Source organism: Equus przewalskii, chromosome 18 (genome assembly GCF_037783145.1).
Source record: "Equus przewalskii isolate Varuska chromosome 18, EquPr2, whole genome shotgun sequence".
NCBI lineage: Eukaryota > Metazoa > Chordata > Mammalia > Perissodactyla > Equidae > Equus > Equus przewalskii.
The window spans coordinates 24,087,051-24,099,679 of NC_091848.1; the positions used below are offsets into that span (position 1 = coordinate 24,087,051).

The window sequence follows — 12,629 nt, forward strand, 5'->3', positions numbered from 1 at the left end:
CAGCCTCAGGCCCATTGAGAGGTCACAGGGGTGTGGGGACACCCTCAGGAGGGACAGGAGCCTTGTCAATGGCCCAACACTGCACTTGCAGTTACACGCTAAACTACCTGTTCCTTTTCCGCCAGTCCAATGTGGACCAAAGGACACTGAGTTCACCAGTCTGCAGCCCTTTGTTCTTACCCAGGAGTCGCTGAGTCACAGGTAGTAAAATGCTAGCAGGAAAACCAAGGGGCGCACTGCTCTCCTACACAGACCCTCATCCCTCTGTTTCCCTTCCAGACCACTCCTGCAGAACCCCAAGCCTGTGCATTTCCCTCAGCTCAACACAGCACAGGTCTGGTGGGAGAGGCTGAGCCGAGACTGTGATGAGGCCTAGCTAGCTCAGGTTAGAGAGAGTAGCGAACGTTTCATCAGAGGTAGAGTACATCTTCTCGCCAACAAGTCCTCACGTCTTCCAAGTCCCGCCTTGAAACTTGGGAGGATTCAAACAACCAAAGGAACGGACTTGCGTGGAATTGAAGGGTATCTGCCTCAGACCCACCCTTGGAAAGAGAACAAGACTCTGTCCCCCTACTCATTCCTAGAGTCCCACTGAGTTATGTTAGGGGAAGGAAAATGGAATGCTTGAAAAGCTAAGTGTTTCTGACATTAGATCTGAAACACTGACCATAATAAACCTCAGTCCAGGACTTACATGTGCCCGTGACTTTGAACCCACTTCTAACAATTCTCTTAAACCAGCGATCTTCTCTATAGAACGATATCCCAGTTGGATTCCCAATATGATAAAAAAAAATAAATAAAACCTTTATAAAATAACATTAGAAAGTCTTTAGAGAAAAGATGACTTTTATGGTCAGGACTCTGCTTAGTTACTAAGAACCCCCAAGTATTTTAAAGTTTGCAGGTGCTATGAAACGTAGCATATAATCCTCTTCCCCAAGATCAAGTCCTTTCTCCTAGATCCTAAACTTCTAAGCTTGCTCTTTTCCTCCCTTAAGTAACCACATGTCCTATCCGTTCCTAATTCCCCATCTTCCCAGAAGCACCATGGTTCTAAATCTCCTGGGTAATCTTCACTCTTGGTCAACCTTAGGGTTAGTTTTCTGAAAACAGCTGCTGGTTTCATTTATTCGGACACTCCCTGAGAAGACAGAGCTAAGAATAACATTCTGACCACCTTCACAGAGTAAACCATACGCTGACAGCATTCTCATCATTTCTCTTCCCCAAGAGTTACTAAAACGATCTTTTAGGCCTCAACGGACTATTAAAAACGATGCTAGTGCCTCTAGTCTGAACAGCTCCTTCCCCACATTTTCCTCCCACGGGCTCCCTGCAGCCCCACCTTCCTCCTGGGAGGGTTTAGGCCTCACTTCACTGCCCGGACATGCTGAGGCGCACACGCCCTCCCCACACTTGAATTTGTATCTACTTGCATTTGCACCTGCCAGGACAACAGAATCCTAGAGGGACAGAAACCATAAACCTCAATTTGACCACAGGACACCGACCATAAAACACACCTCTCATTCACTGGAAGAATCAAGTTAGAACGTATCTGCTGAGCAGAAGACGGGACTGCTCGTCAGGCTGCCAGATAAAACACAGGACGCCTAGTTACATTTTGATTCCAGATAAATCATGAATAATTTTTTAATATAAGTATGTCCCATGCAGTTATTAAGTGGGTGTCCTGTGTTTGTATTTGCTAAAGCTGGCAACCCTATACTGGTGACAATCTTATCAGAAAAGTCACAAGGTGGCTACTCATTGCCTTTCTACAAGTTATCCTCCTCCTAGGAGGAGGAACAGGGAGAGAGGGAGGAGAGAGAGGGCGAGGAGCGGGGAGGACAGGGAGGAGCAGCAGGGAGAGAGAAAAGAGGGGAGGAGAAAGGGAAGAGGAGGGGGAGCAGGAAGAGGAGGAGGAGGAGATTACCCAGAGAAACAAGCTAGAAAGGGACTAAAGTCTCATGGGGCATATCGTAGAGCTGTGGGTGATTTTGCTTCTATTATTAACTCTGAAGCTTCCTGGATAGAGGAAGGAGCAATAATGCAAAAAGCCACCTGCTAATACAAGTTCTCACTAGTAAGCGAAGAAAAGACAGCTCTCAAGAAACAAGGCGAGATACTATAAACTCCTATTCCTTCATCCAAAACGCCACCAATTCCACCCACTAACAAGGATAGAGAAACAAACAGAGGGACAAACTTATGGTCAAAACATTTGCCTTCTTCCACGGCTGGATATTGTGGGCTCAGCAAAATACAGCTCTGATTACAATCAGACTATTTCTTTTCCTACGGCTCTGGCTCTTGGACTTCTAGCAGCCAGGCCGGGGTGGTGAGGGAGGGCATGGGGTGCATTCTTGAGGACTAGCTTTCTTAACCAAACAAAATTCACCTGGTTAACTGTAAACAAGTAGAATACAAATAAGTCTTAGGAAGCTATTCTCCATTCTTCTTAAGAGAAAAACCCAGTTTGTTTTCTCCTGAACCTCTAAGGTGATGCTCTTAATCCTTAAACACCTGAGCCTCAAGCCTTCAAGCCACCAGCACTGCTTCTGTATTGCTCTCACTAGCCAAGGAGGATTAGCAGGAGCCACTCCATGCAGCAGCTTTGTCAGGGAAGTCCAGCCCACACAGGTGCTGTTCCTCCTCTTTTTTTTTTTAAGTATTAATCACCTTCAAATATCTATCTCCCTCCACCTTCCCGAATATATCTTCTTGTATCACTGAAGGCACAAAGAAGAGTCAAGGCTTGATCAACTAACCCCCTCAAGAAAAAACCTGATCCTTACTGAACTGAACTGCACTTTTCAACATGATCTCGTTTTATGACTATTCCCACGTCACCGCATTCCTTGCATCCTGAGTGACAACCCCAGGGCAGGAAAAGAAAGTATCGACAAGTGCTTAGCAGCATACTGACCAACCGAAATGCCGAGAGCATTCTGGTAGAGGCAGACGGCAGGTCAGGTGAGGAAAAGCTGACAGTCACCTGACAGCTCGGGTCTTCCAGGTTCAGTCACTTAAAGGCCCAGGAAGTTAGGACATAAACCACATCAGGCCCAGGCCCAGGGACTAGCTCTGAAGGGGAACTGAAATCCTGGGAGCCCACAGCTATTTATTTATTTGAAAAAGTCCCTTAATTCAGTCTCCTCCACTCCTCCTTTCTTACCAATCTGCCAAAAGGCTAGAGGTGAACAGAAGTGCAGACAGCCTGTGTGACCCGCTGGAATAAAGGCGGCCGTTAGTTTTGCCAGGGACAGCTCCTGACACCGAGGAGGGCAGGGGAGCCACTTACCTTAAATCTGTCGACAGCAACCGATGCTTCTGAGAGAGATTTTACTGAGAACGGTGTAACTTTCAAAGCAAAAGTCATGGAATTGAAGACAGTCACCACGGTGAAGGCCTGAAAACAGGAAAAGGGAAGAAACTGAGTCTGATCAGGCTTCCAATGAAAATAACAAGATCTCATCAATTTCCTTTCAGGTTTAAAGAAGGCTGCAACTTGACTGTCAAATGTTAGTACAAGTCAGATACTCTTTAAAAAAAAAAATACCTGTTTTTTGTTGGCGGGGATGGGGGTGGGGGGTTGGTGAGGAAGACTGGCCCTGAGCCAATCTGTTGCCAATCTGCCTTTTTTTTTTAATTCTTCTCCCCAAAGCCCCAGTACACAGTTGTATACCCTAGTTATAAGTCATTCTAGTTCTATGCGGGATGCCGTCACAGCATGGCTTGATGAGCGGTACGTAGGTCCGCATCCAGGATCCGAACCAGTGAACCCTGGGCTGCCAAAGTGACGCGTGCGAATTTAACCATGAGGCCGGCCCCCAGATACATTTTTTTAAAGGTAGAGTTTTTATGAGAACTTCAATTAAAATTCTCAGTAATCTGAACCAAAGCACAATCAGTATTTTTGGAATTAAATCCAAAGTTGGGTTGAGGACCCGTACACTATTTGTGCGTTTGGGCTAATCCCTACGCTTCCATTTCTCGGCTTAATCACATGAACGCAAAATCCAAATCTAGTAACAAGAGGACCAGAGCATCTCTACACATGATATTTCCAAAACGTTCCCCAGCCCTGAGGGCTCACTGACCTGTGCTGCGGTCAGGTCGAAGCCAAGGGTCATGTGAACAGAGAACGTCACCACGCTGGCGATCACCATCACAATGGGAGCCACACCGACAGTGATGCTCTGAAAGTACCCAGCTTTTTCCAATATCCGACGTTCCTCCTCTCGGATTTCTAAGAATAAAAAGCAAGTCAATTTCTAAAAAGCAAGTCAAAAGAAAACATGGGATATTGCTCCTCTGTCAGCAAACAAGACTTGGTAGGTCTTCAGCTACACATAGGTTTTATTTTTTTATTTTCTTAAAAGATTTTATTTTCTTTTTTCTCCCCAAAGTCCCCTAGTACATAGTTGCATATTTTTAGTTGCGGGACCTTCTAGTTGTGGCATGTGGGACGCCACCTCAGCATGGCTTGATGAGCAGTGCCATGTCTGTGCCTAGGATTCGAACTGGCGAAACCCTAGGCCCCCGAAATGGAGCGTGGGAACTTAACTACTCAGCCACAGGGCCGGCCCCACACACACAGGTTTTAACACAATATTTTAACACCTATGATGCAAAAACTAGGTCAATACAACTATCAGTTACTATCATTAAAGCAGCACAGAAGACTGAAGTTTGAAATGGATCAAGTCACAGGAATGAATCTAACAGAAACCAGTCACTACATCTCTGTATAATGATCATCTTCTGCCTTAGTCTGATTCTTACTGCAAATTTCTTATGTTTAGAAGGAATGAACACATTAAGTGGACCTGCAATTGGCAGTTTTGTCTGCTTACCTGGTTGCTGTTTATTTCTTGCTTAGGTATTTATAGGAAAGACTATACAACAGTAAAGGAGAATTAAAAAGGAGCTAAGATTTATTAGATGCCTACTGTATGTGGTTGCTGGGAGAGAGGCTTTCACACAAAAAGCAGTAAGGATGATTGGAAGGTGAGTGAAATACAATTTTTGAAGGTGGAATTATTTTTCTTAAATATTTGCAAAACTGACACCTTGTTAATGGAGCAACCGCAGAGTACTAAAGATCATGGAGGAGGAAGCATAACAAGAAAGTGGTGAGGCATTTTCAAGCAAATTTTCAAGCATAAAAGTAATTCTTCTGAGAAGCTATACATTGACCTTAAAGGTATTACCACTGTCCAAGACACTGGGAACTATCTTTAGAGCTAGCTCATAAGTCCTATTTTAAAAAATCCAACTCATTGCTTTAACATTTGTCACATGCCTTGCCAAGTCCATAATGAGCAAGAATGTTCTTTTCAAACTCACACACGCAGGTAAAGATACCAAGTCAAGGGCTGAAGGATGAATGGAATTTCACAAAGATGATGATAAAACTATAGAATTTGAGGGCAAGAAGGGACCATCTGTGGTCACTCTGCCAACATGCTTGGCAGATGTCCATTTAGCATCCATTTATTCCATTCAATTGGCAACGAATTTACTACTTAGTGAAGCAGCCTAATCTACTGATGGACGCCTCTGAGTGGTCACCTCCTCTGGATGACCACTCATAAATAAAGCCTATGAACTGGACACAATGTTCCTGAAGGTTTCATCGACAAACCAAGCAGTGAAAATATAACAGCCTCCTTGATCTGAACTCTGTATTTCTATTCAATCTAAAACTGCACTAACTTTTTAACTGCAGTGTATTCAGGTTGGCTCACGATGAGGTTATGGTCAATTAATAGCCCACATCTTTTATATTTAAATTAAGTTTCAACATAAATATGCTTGGTTTTTTTAAACTGTAAAGTGCCTTTAAATACATCCTCCTTAAACTTCACCTTTTTTAAGGCCCACCATTCTGACTTTTGCTGAGGTCTTTTTGAACGCCCCGTCTATGCTAATTATTCCTCCAAGCTTTGCAGCGTTTACCTATTAGACATGTTTACGTCTGCATTGAATTTATGGATCAGGATGGGGTCAGGTACTGAGAACCTTGTGACTCAATATAAATCAATTGTTTGAAAAGATAAAAACAAAACGACAAACCAAAAAACTCCTATGAGTGAGTGGCAGAGCTAGGCCCAGAGGCCAGCTATCCTGACCCCCAATCCAGCTTCTCCCTACACGGCCCCAGGATCTCAGACCTAACCATCTGTGGTGCACATGCACCCAGAGTGAAGGGGGCGGAAGTGCAGCTCCCAGCGGCTACCTGATCTTGTTTTCTGTGATATCTTCATGGCCAGGACAGAAAACTATGGACGGCATGAGAGTACAGATAGGGGACTTTGAACTGAATGTATTACACAGCACCAGCTGAGTTATCTTGGGGGGAAAAAATTGCAGTTTTCTTAGGTCTCAATTTCCTCATCCATGAGACGATGTTGTAGGTTCAAGTCTCTAAGAGCCCTCTCAATGTAAAGATTATAAGATATTATAAGAACCTAAGATATTATGGTCCTATGATATTAAGATTCCTAGTAGCTAACGTGCTCAGGAAGCAAAGAAGCCAAAGGACTTCTCCCATACACACATATAAAGTTGTTAAACTCACTTTGAACAATCTGAGAAAATGCTTTGACCCAGGCATACATTTTAATAAATTTAATGTAGGTGAGGACTTCATTCATCTTCTGGACACGGTCATCTGTGGTGGCCACACATTTTCTCCTGAAATATGCAGTGATCCGTGATACAAACATCTGAAAGGAAAAGCAATGTCACACCAAATCAGAGCTTATTCAAACTTAAAAACTGTCTAGTCTTTCCGGGAAATAAACGTGCTTAAGATGATTATAAATAAAATGAGTATTGTGGACTTGTACTGTTTTTTAAATAAAAGTGGCCTATTAAGTTAAAAGTGATCAACTATTATTTAATTTGTATCCCTTTGTAAGCAGTTAAGATAAACAAGTATTTGTTCTCAGAGTAATCACAGATATCGAGCTCTACCAAGGGGAAGCCAGAGAGCCATATCAGTTGACGTCAACTTGAGACAGGGTGACTCAAATATTCCTGTATTCCCTGGGGGCAGGGTTCACCTGCTGGCCTTCTCCTTCACTCAGACTCTTTTTTAATCTCTTTAGGAGACACTGCCTTTATTCGAGTGACACCTTACTTCTTCTCCAGTCAAAATTCCACCTGTATGGAATGAACACTACCTAGCTCTTTCTAGACCTTTCCAAACCAGGTATCTAATTTGAGGAAATTTCCAATCAGAGATGTGATACCTCAGTGCTGCCTACTATATATAACCCACTGGAAGTAATTCCTCTAAGGAGAAGCTGCCAAAATACAGCAAAGAATGCTTACTCACCATTGCTGGATAAAAGAGGATAAAAACAGCTGATCCTAGGAAACCTGTTGGTCCCAGAATAATGACATTATAAATCATGCCCAAGATGGCAACAACGGGTCCTCCAGCCAACAAGCTGCCAACGGCGGCTGCCTCAAACATCCTCTGCCCATCGTTGGAGCACAAGTTGATGAGCTACGAGACACAAAGAGCAGTGAGAGGATCCCGCAAGGACGAAGGCCTCTTGTCTCAGGAGGAAGATGAAGGACAAAGCAGGGAGCCAACTGAAAGAAAGAGCTCAAGCCAGCAGCCTTCTCTCTGCCCTAAAGCAAACACCCCTTACTCACCTCACCCACGGACTTCTCTTTAATGTTCTTTAACTTAAGGATCTTCTTAAATGCCATGGTTAGGATGGCCCCCCGCAAGCGGACAGCAGTTCGGTAATTCAATGCCCAAGTCAGTGCAAGCGACCAAGAGCGCACGATTTCCGTCAGGAGGAGGCCCAGGACCAACAGCAAGCTGTACTTGAGGTTAGAATCTGTGACCTGGGTGTACTCCAAGAGGTGTTTCACCACGAAGGCCTACAGGGAGAAACACACACCGCCGTCAACATCTCCACAGCACCCACACACTACGCCACAGTTTTATGTTAAGTTAGAAAGAGGAGGCAGCTCCATTGCACAGTGATAAGTGCATAAGCAGAGAAAAACCTTCTTGGAGGACCAAATATTCCTGACCACCTGCCTGCGGTAATTTACTCAGGGCATTTCCCAGGAGGTAGGTCTAATTTGAAACTTTCTTCCTTAAGGACACCACCCAAACCATTACTCTTTCTAACGTAACATAAACCTGTTCATGAGCTGAAATTCATTCTAAACACACGGTCATTAAAAAGTATATATTTGACCTTATTCCAGTATGTCCACACATCGATACATTTCTTAAATGAAATTAAGACCTCTTTTTTGGATCGTTTCAAACGTGCTTATTTGATAAAAAGGAACAGTGTACCTACAGTTGGACTGGGGAAGAGTGAGAAGTGCATTTGCAAAACATTCCTGAAAATAAACATCAGCAGTTTAATAGTACAGAAGAGAGCAAACGAAACAGACTATCAAAAAATCCAGAGACCCCCCCGTGGGCCCTCCCCACTCCCCGCGCCCTCCCAAAAACAAAAACGTGTTACCTCAGGTAGCATATGTCTAACACCACCTGCAGTGAGGGAAGGCAGCCAGCCCCCAAGAACCACCGAGTGCCACCTCCAGCTCTGAGGTCCTGCAGCGCCGGAGCACACACTCACACAGGCACATTCAGCGACAGGATTAAATACCAGGAAGTGGGAGGTAAAGTACTTTTATTGAAAATGAAAAAAAAAAAAGTACCATCTTCAAAGAGCATCTCACAGACACTGTACAACAGGAGCATTGCGGTAACAAACATGGGAACATACAGAGTTATACAAGGCTAGCCATCTAACAGGTCATCTGGCCTCCGACTGTAGTTTTAGCTACACACAGTGGAAATACAGAATAAAACCAATATCTGTTTCCAGAGTCCGGAGTAGTACATCAAGCTGACAGCACTTAATTGGTTAGGGCTCCTGACGTGGCAGAGAGTGTGCAATGGAGTAGATTCTCCAGGAATAAAGACCTTGCTGCTAAGGAAAGAGAATTAGAAAACAAAACAAAACTAAAAACGCCCCAAAAAGGTCACTGCTTAAAATCGCTGGTGCTATTGGTCCACTAGGCTGTGAGGAATGAGTTCCGCTCAGGACATAATTCAAAAATCTAGGCCTCAAGGAAAAACTGGTGGCATCCTTCAGTCTTTTCAAGTCCTTGCAGCTAAAATGGATCTTGCCAAAAATGAAACAAAACAAACCACAACAAAAGAAAGCCAAAACCAGTCCCCCACCCTGAAGGAAGAAAAAAAAATTAACGAGAAACCCATCCACCCATCTACCCCGGATCCTTATAGCAGAGGGCACTGTAGCTGGGAGCCAGCTGTGAATGACAGACAAAAATGGAGGTCAGACACAATTGTCCTGAGGCAGCTAATGCTGAATTCCAGAACCCAGACTCTCTCTGGGTTAATTGGTATTTCTCGTTTTTCCTGCGAGGAAATTAATACCAGATGTCCACTAGATCCTAAGAGATCCCCTCCAATCAGGTTTATGTCAAGTCTCAATAAATAACCTGCTCAAATAAATAGGATAATTCAGATTCCAAGAACTATGGTATTTCACCTCTCCCCTCCCTCAGATTTTTAGGTTTATATCCATTGTTTGGTCACCACTGTATACAGCTGGGTTGTTGGTTTACTAGCAAGAAGATTGGCTTCTTTTCCAGTATGCAATCCAAAATGTGGAACTGAGTCACTGAGTGGCAGGGTCAAAACCCCATTTTCCTCACGTGAAGCAACTCAGTAAGATGGCGGCGCAGTAAAGCATTTTCTCACACACCTCGGCACCGATGGAAGAGTCTCCAAAGGAAGGCGTGAAAGGACAGCAGGTTGTAGTTTGGGGTTCCTTCCTTCCCATAGCTTTACGGTGCCATTTTTCAGCACCGGATAATAGCATTAGTTACCTCCCAGCGGGGAGGAGCAGGGGAAAGGTATAGACATAACGAATGCTTACACTATGCAAAACTTTCAAAGGAGGGGGGAAAAAGAGGAAACAGCAGATTAAAGAATTTTCCAACACATGTGGTTTTTTTAAAAACAATTACATTTCAAACCATTTTGTATGGGATAAAGCAAAAAAAGGTTTTCATGAAAAAGCCAACCAAAATTTAGTTTTAAAAAGTTACAAATTTATCATTTCAATTTAAACAAACTGGGAGAAAACTCGAGACTGTCAGCATAGCTGTCTGGCTGTGGAAAGCATTCCCAGTGAATAAACATTACCTTACCTGAACTCTTGGCGAGAGACTCTGCCCAGCTTGACTCTCTCATTCTGACCGCGGAACACAGCCATCCTGAAAATTCTAAAGAACAGCTTCTGTCACTGGTTCCACTACAGAGACACACCCCCCAGATCCAGATCCTGACAGCACCAAGCAAGCTGCAGCTGGAGAGAGGTTGGAAGGGTGGGGAACTTACCTCTCTAGAGGCTTTTCACTGTCCTTTTCCCCAAAAGGCCCTTGAGCAGGGTGAGCATTCACCAAGAGATCGCACGCAGGAGGAAGCCTTCCCTGGCTGATCTACGGGGCGGATGCTAATTCTTTACCCACAAATCATAGGTCAGGCCTTTTAAAACGGGTTGAATCCAAGGAGGCCACAGACCATCTCTGTAAAGTTAGCAATTTGGCCATTTTTATTAAATCAGGACCATCCCCTTATAGACTGTGGTACTCCATTAACATTATGGTGACCCTTGGATGTCCTGCCCAGAGCACTGGTCCATTGGTGTCACTGAAACCTTGGATTGTCTTGATCAAAAATGTCCAGCCTTGGTTGGCCAGCTGTTTAAAAAAACAAAACACGATACAATAACTTGATTATGTTTCATTTGTTCTGCACACCAAGGTTCAGTGAGGCCTGAGGGGAGATAGGAAATATGACACCATATTTGGGGAGTCGGTTCATATATAGATTCTGTATGAACAGACTAAGCCAGTTTGAAAGTCGTGCCATATTAGAAAATGTGAAAAAATCTAGAATGGACGTTCCTCGAAAGGACTTAAATCCACAGACGGAAGGTATGCTCATTGCTAGCACTAATCTCAAAACCAGTCTGATTCTTTAATTTCCAATTAAAAAGAAATTTATTAGAGTTGGAGCTCCAAAAAAAAGAAGTTTGCATTAATTACAATTTTAAATCTTTTTATCAATTAGAGAGCTTGTGGATGGGATCATTGCTTTCTCGATCATTCTAGGATGGAATCCCATGAAATAACAGGGGCCTTAAGGTGCTCTTCCCCAAGAGGGTAGAGAGAAGGAAAAGCGTGCTACTGTTTTCCTGTTAAAGGAAGGTTTCAGCTTTCCCTGGCGTCTAGAAGAATTTACTAGAGATTAGTATTCCAGTGCGCTGTGCCTTCAAAGAGAGATTAAGGAGAATGCAGATGCTCAAGGAAGTGACTAAGGCCCCCAAGCTGAACATGCATAGGTACATTTTTTTCCCCAAGAAAAAAATTAAAATCCCAACAATCTATGGAATTTTTCTGGGGGGGGGGGAGGGAGCCAGTGAAATTCTTGCATTGGCCAAATGGAATCAAGAAAGCCTGTACACTGTGCCACCCAGGTGAAAGAATTCTACAAAAGATCAGAGCAGCCACCAGCCCTGTAGTGAAACAATGACAGAAGCTCTTCTTGGGGGAAGCTGGTCCTATGAAAATGTTTGCCATTTTGGTCAATAACATAATATTCAGTTACATGGTCCCTCTGACTTAAAACTTATACAAAAGTGTGTTAGTTGGTCAATTAATATAGAAACCCAGTACCAGAAAAGTAGAGTTCTCTGCTTCAGAAAAGAGATCAACATTTTTAAAAAGGTATCCATCATTTAAAAAAAAAAAAAAAACCAAAAAACAGAAAAACTGCAAATTAGTTTTACCTAAATCACCATGCATCTTAGGCACATACTTACCAAAACCATGAACCTCCAGCTTACCCACACATGGAAAATGCACAGTATAAGTAGTACTACTGCTCCGATGTCTCAAGGCAAATATGTAGAGAATAGATTTAATCAAAGTCTTAAGTGTCAGGCAGCATAGCAGGTGTAAGAAACAGGTGTCCAGAAAATAGTGTGAACATCACTCTCTTCCCTACTCTGCTTCAGTACACACAAGAAAAAAACCAAGGCTGCCACCCCAACACTTGCCACACAGTTTATACTATAAACCAAAACTTAAAATGGATTCTAGGTTAGACTCTAAAAACCTCAACAGCCTTCTGAGTTTCTTCAGGGCTCATTTGCCACAGAACCAACACACACATGACAACTCTGCCTCCGGGCATTCGGTGTGTCACCAGCACTGGCTCAACAGCCTATGCCACACAATGCTGCTCTCGCCCACGCACAGCACTGCAAGACACATCTTCTCGAACCAAGACTGCCATTTCATGTCAACACACAGCAAAGAAGCACAGTCCTGTGCAGAGCTGGAATCACTCAGTTTTACCCCCGCCCCAGGAAAGCAAACCAGTTCCATTTCTTCTCTGATAACATGGGCCCCTCATCCTTCCAGCTGCTGACAAGCCACCATTCACTCCAAAATCAAGTGTTCCCTTTCAACAGACCTGGAGGCATCTCTAAGGCTGCTAACTAGCCCAAAGGTGAGTACAACCCCTGCAACAGAAC

The 12,629-nt window shown here is 43.6% G+C and overlaps 1 protein-coding gene across 5 annotated transcripts in view; it reads right to left on the reverse strand.

The window, feature by feature from the left end:
- Positions 1-12,629, reverse strand: part of ABCC5 (ATP binding cassette subfamily C member 5) — an 84,852-nt gene that overhangs the window by 45,612 nt on the left and 26,611 nt on the right. For 2 of the 5 annotated variants that reach the window (XM_008525988.2, XM_070582446.1), the window contains exons 6-10: positions 7,678-7,911; positions 7,352-7,525; positions 6,590-6,737; positions 4,107-4,255; positions 3,308-3,415 (exon numbers count right to left, since the gene is read on the reverse strand). In XM_008525988.2, the coding sequence (XP_008524210.1) occupies positions 3,308-3,415; positions 4,107-4,255; positions 6,590-6,737; positions 7,352-7,525; positions 7,678-7,911 (813 nt within the window). Of the gene's footprint in view, positions 1-3,307; positions 3,416-4,106; positions 4,256-6,589; positions 6,738-7,351; positions 7,526-7,677; positions 7,912-8,341; positions 12,618-12,629 lie in introns of those variants that run through there. The other 3 variants (XM_070582447.1, XM_070582448.1, XM_070582449.1) reach the window with 3 other exon arrangements.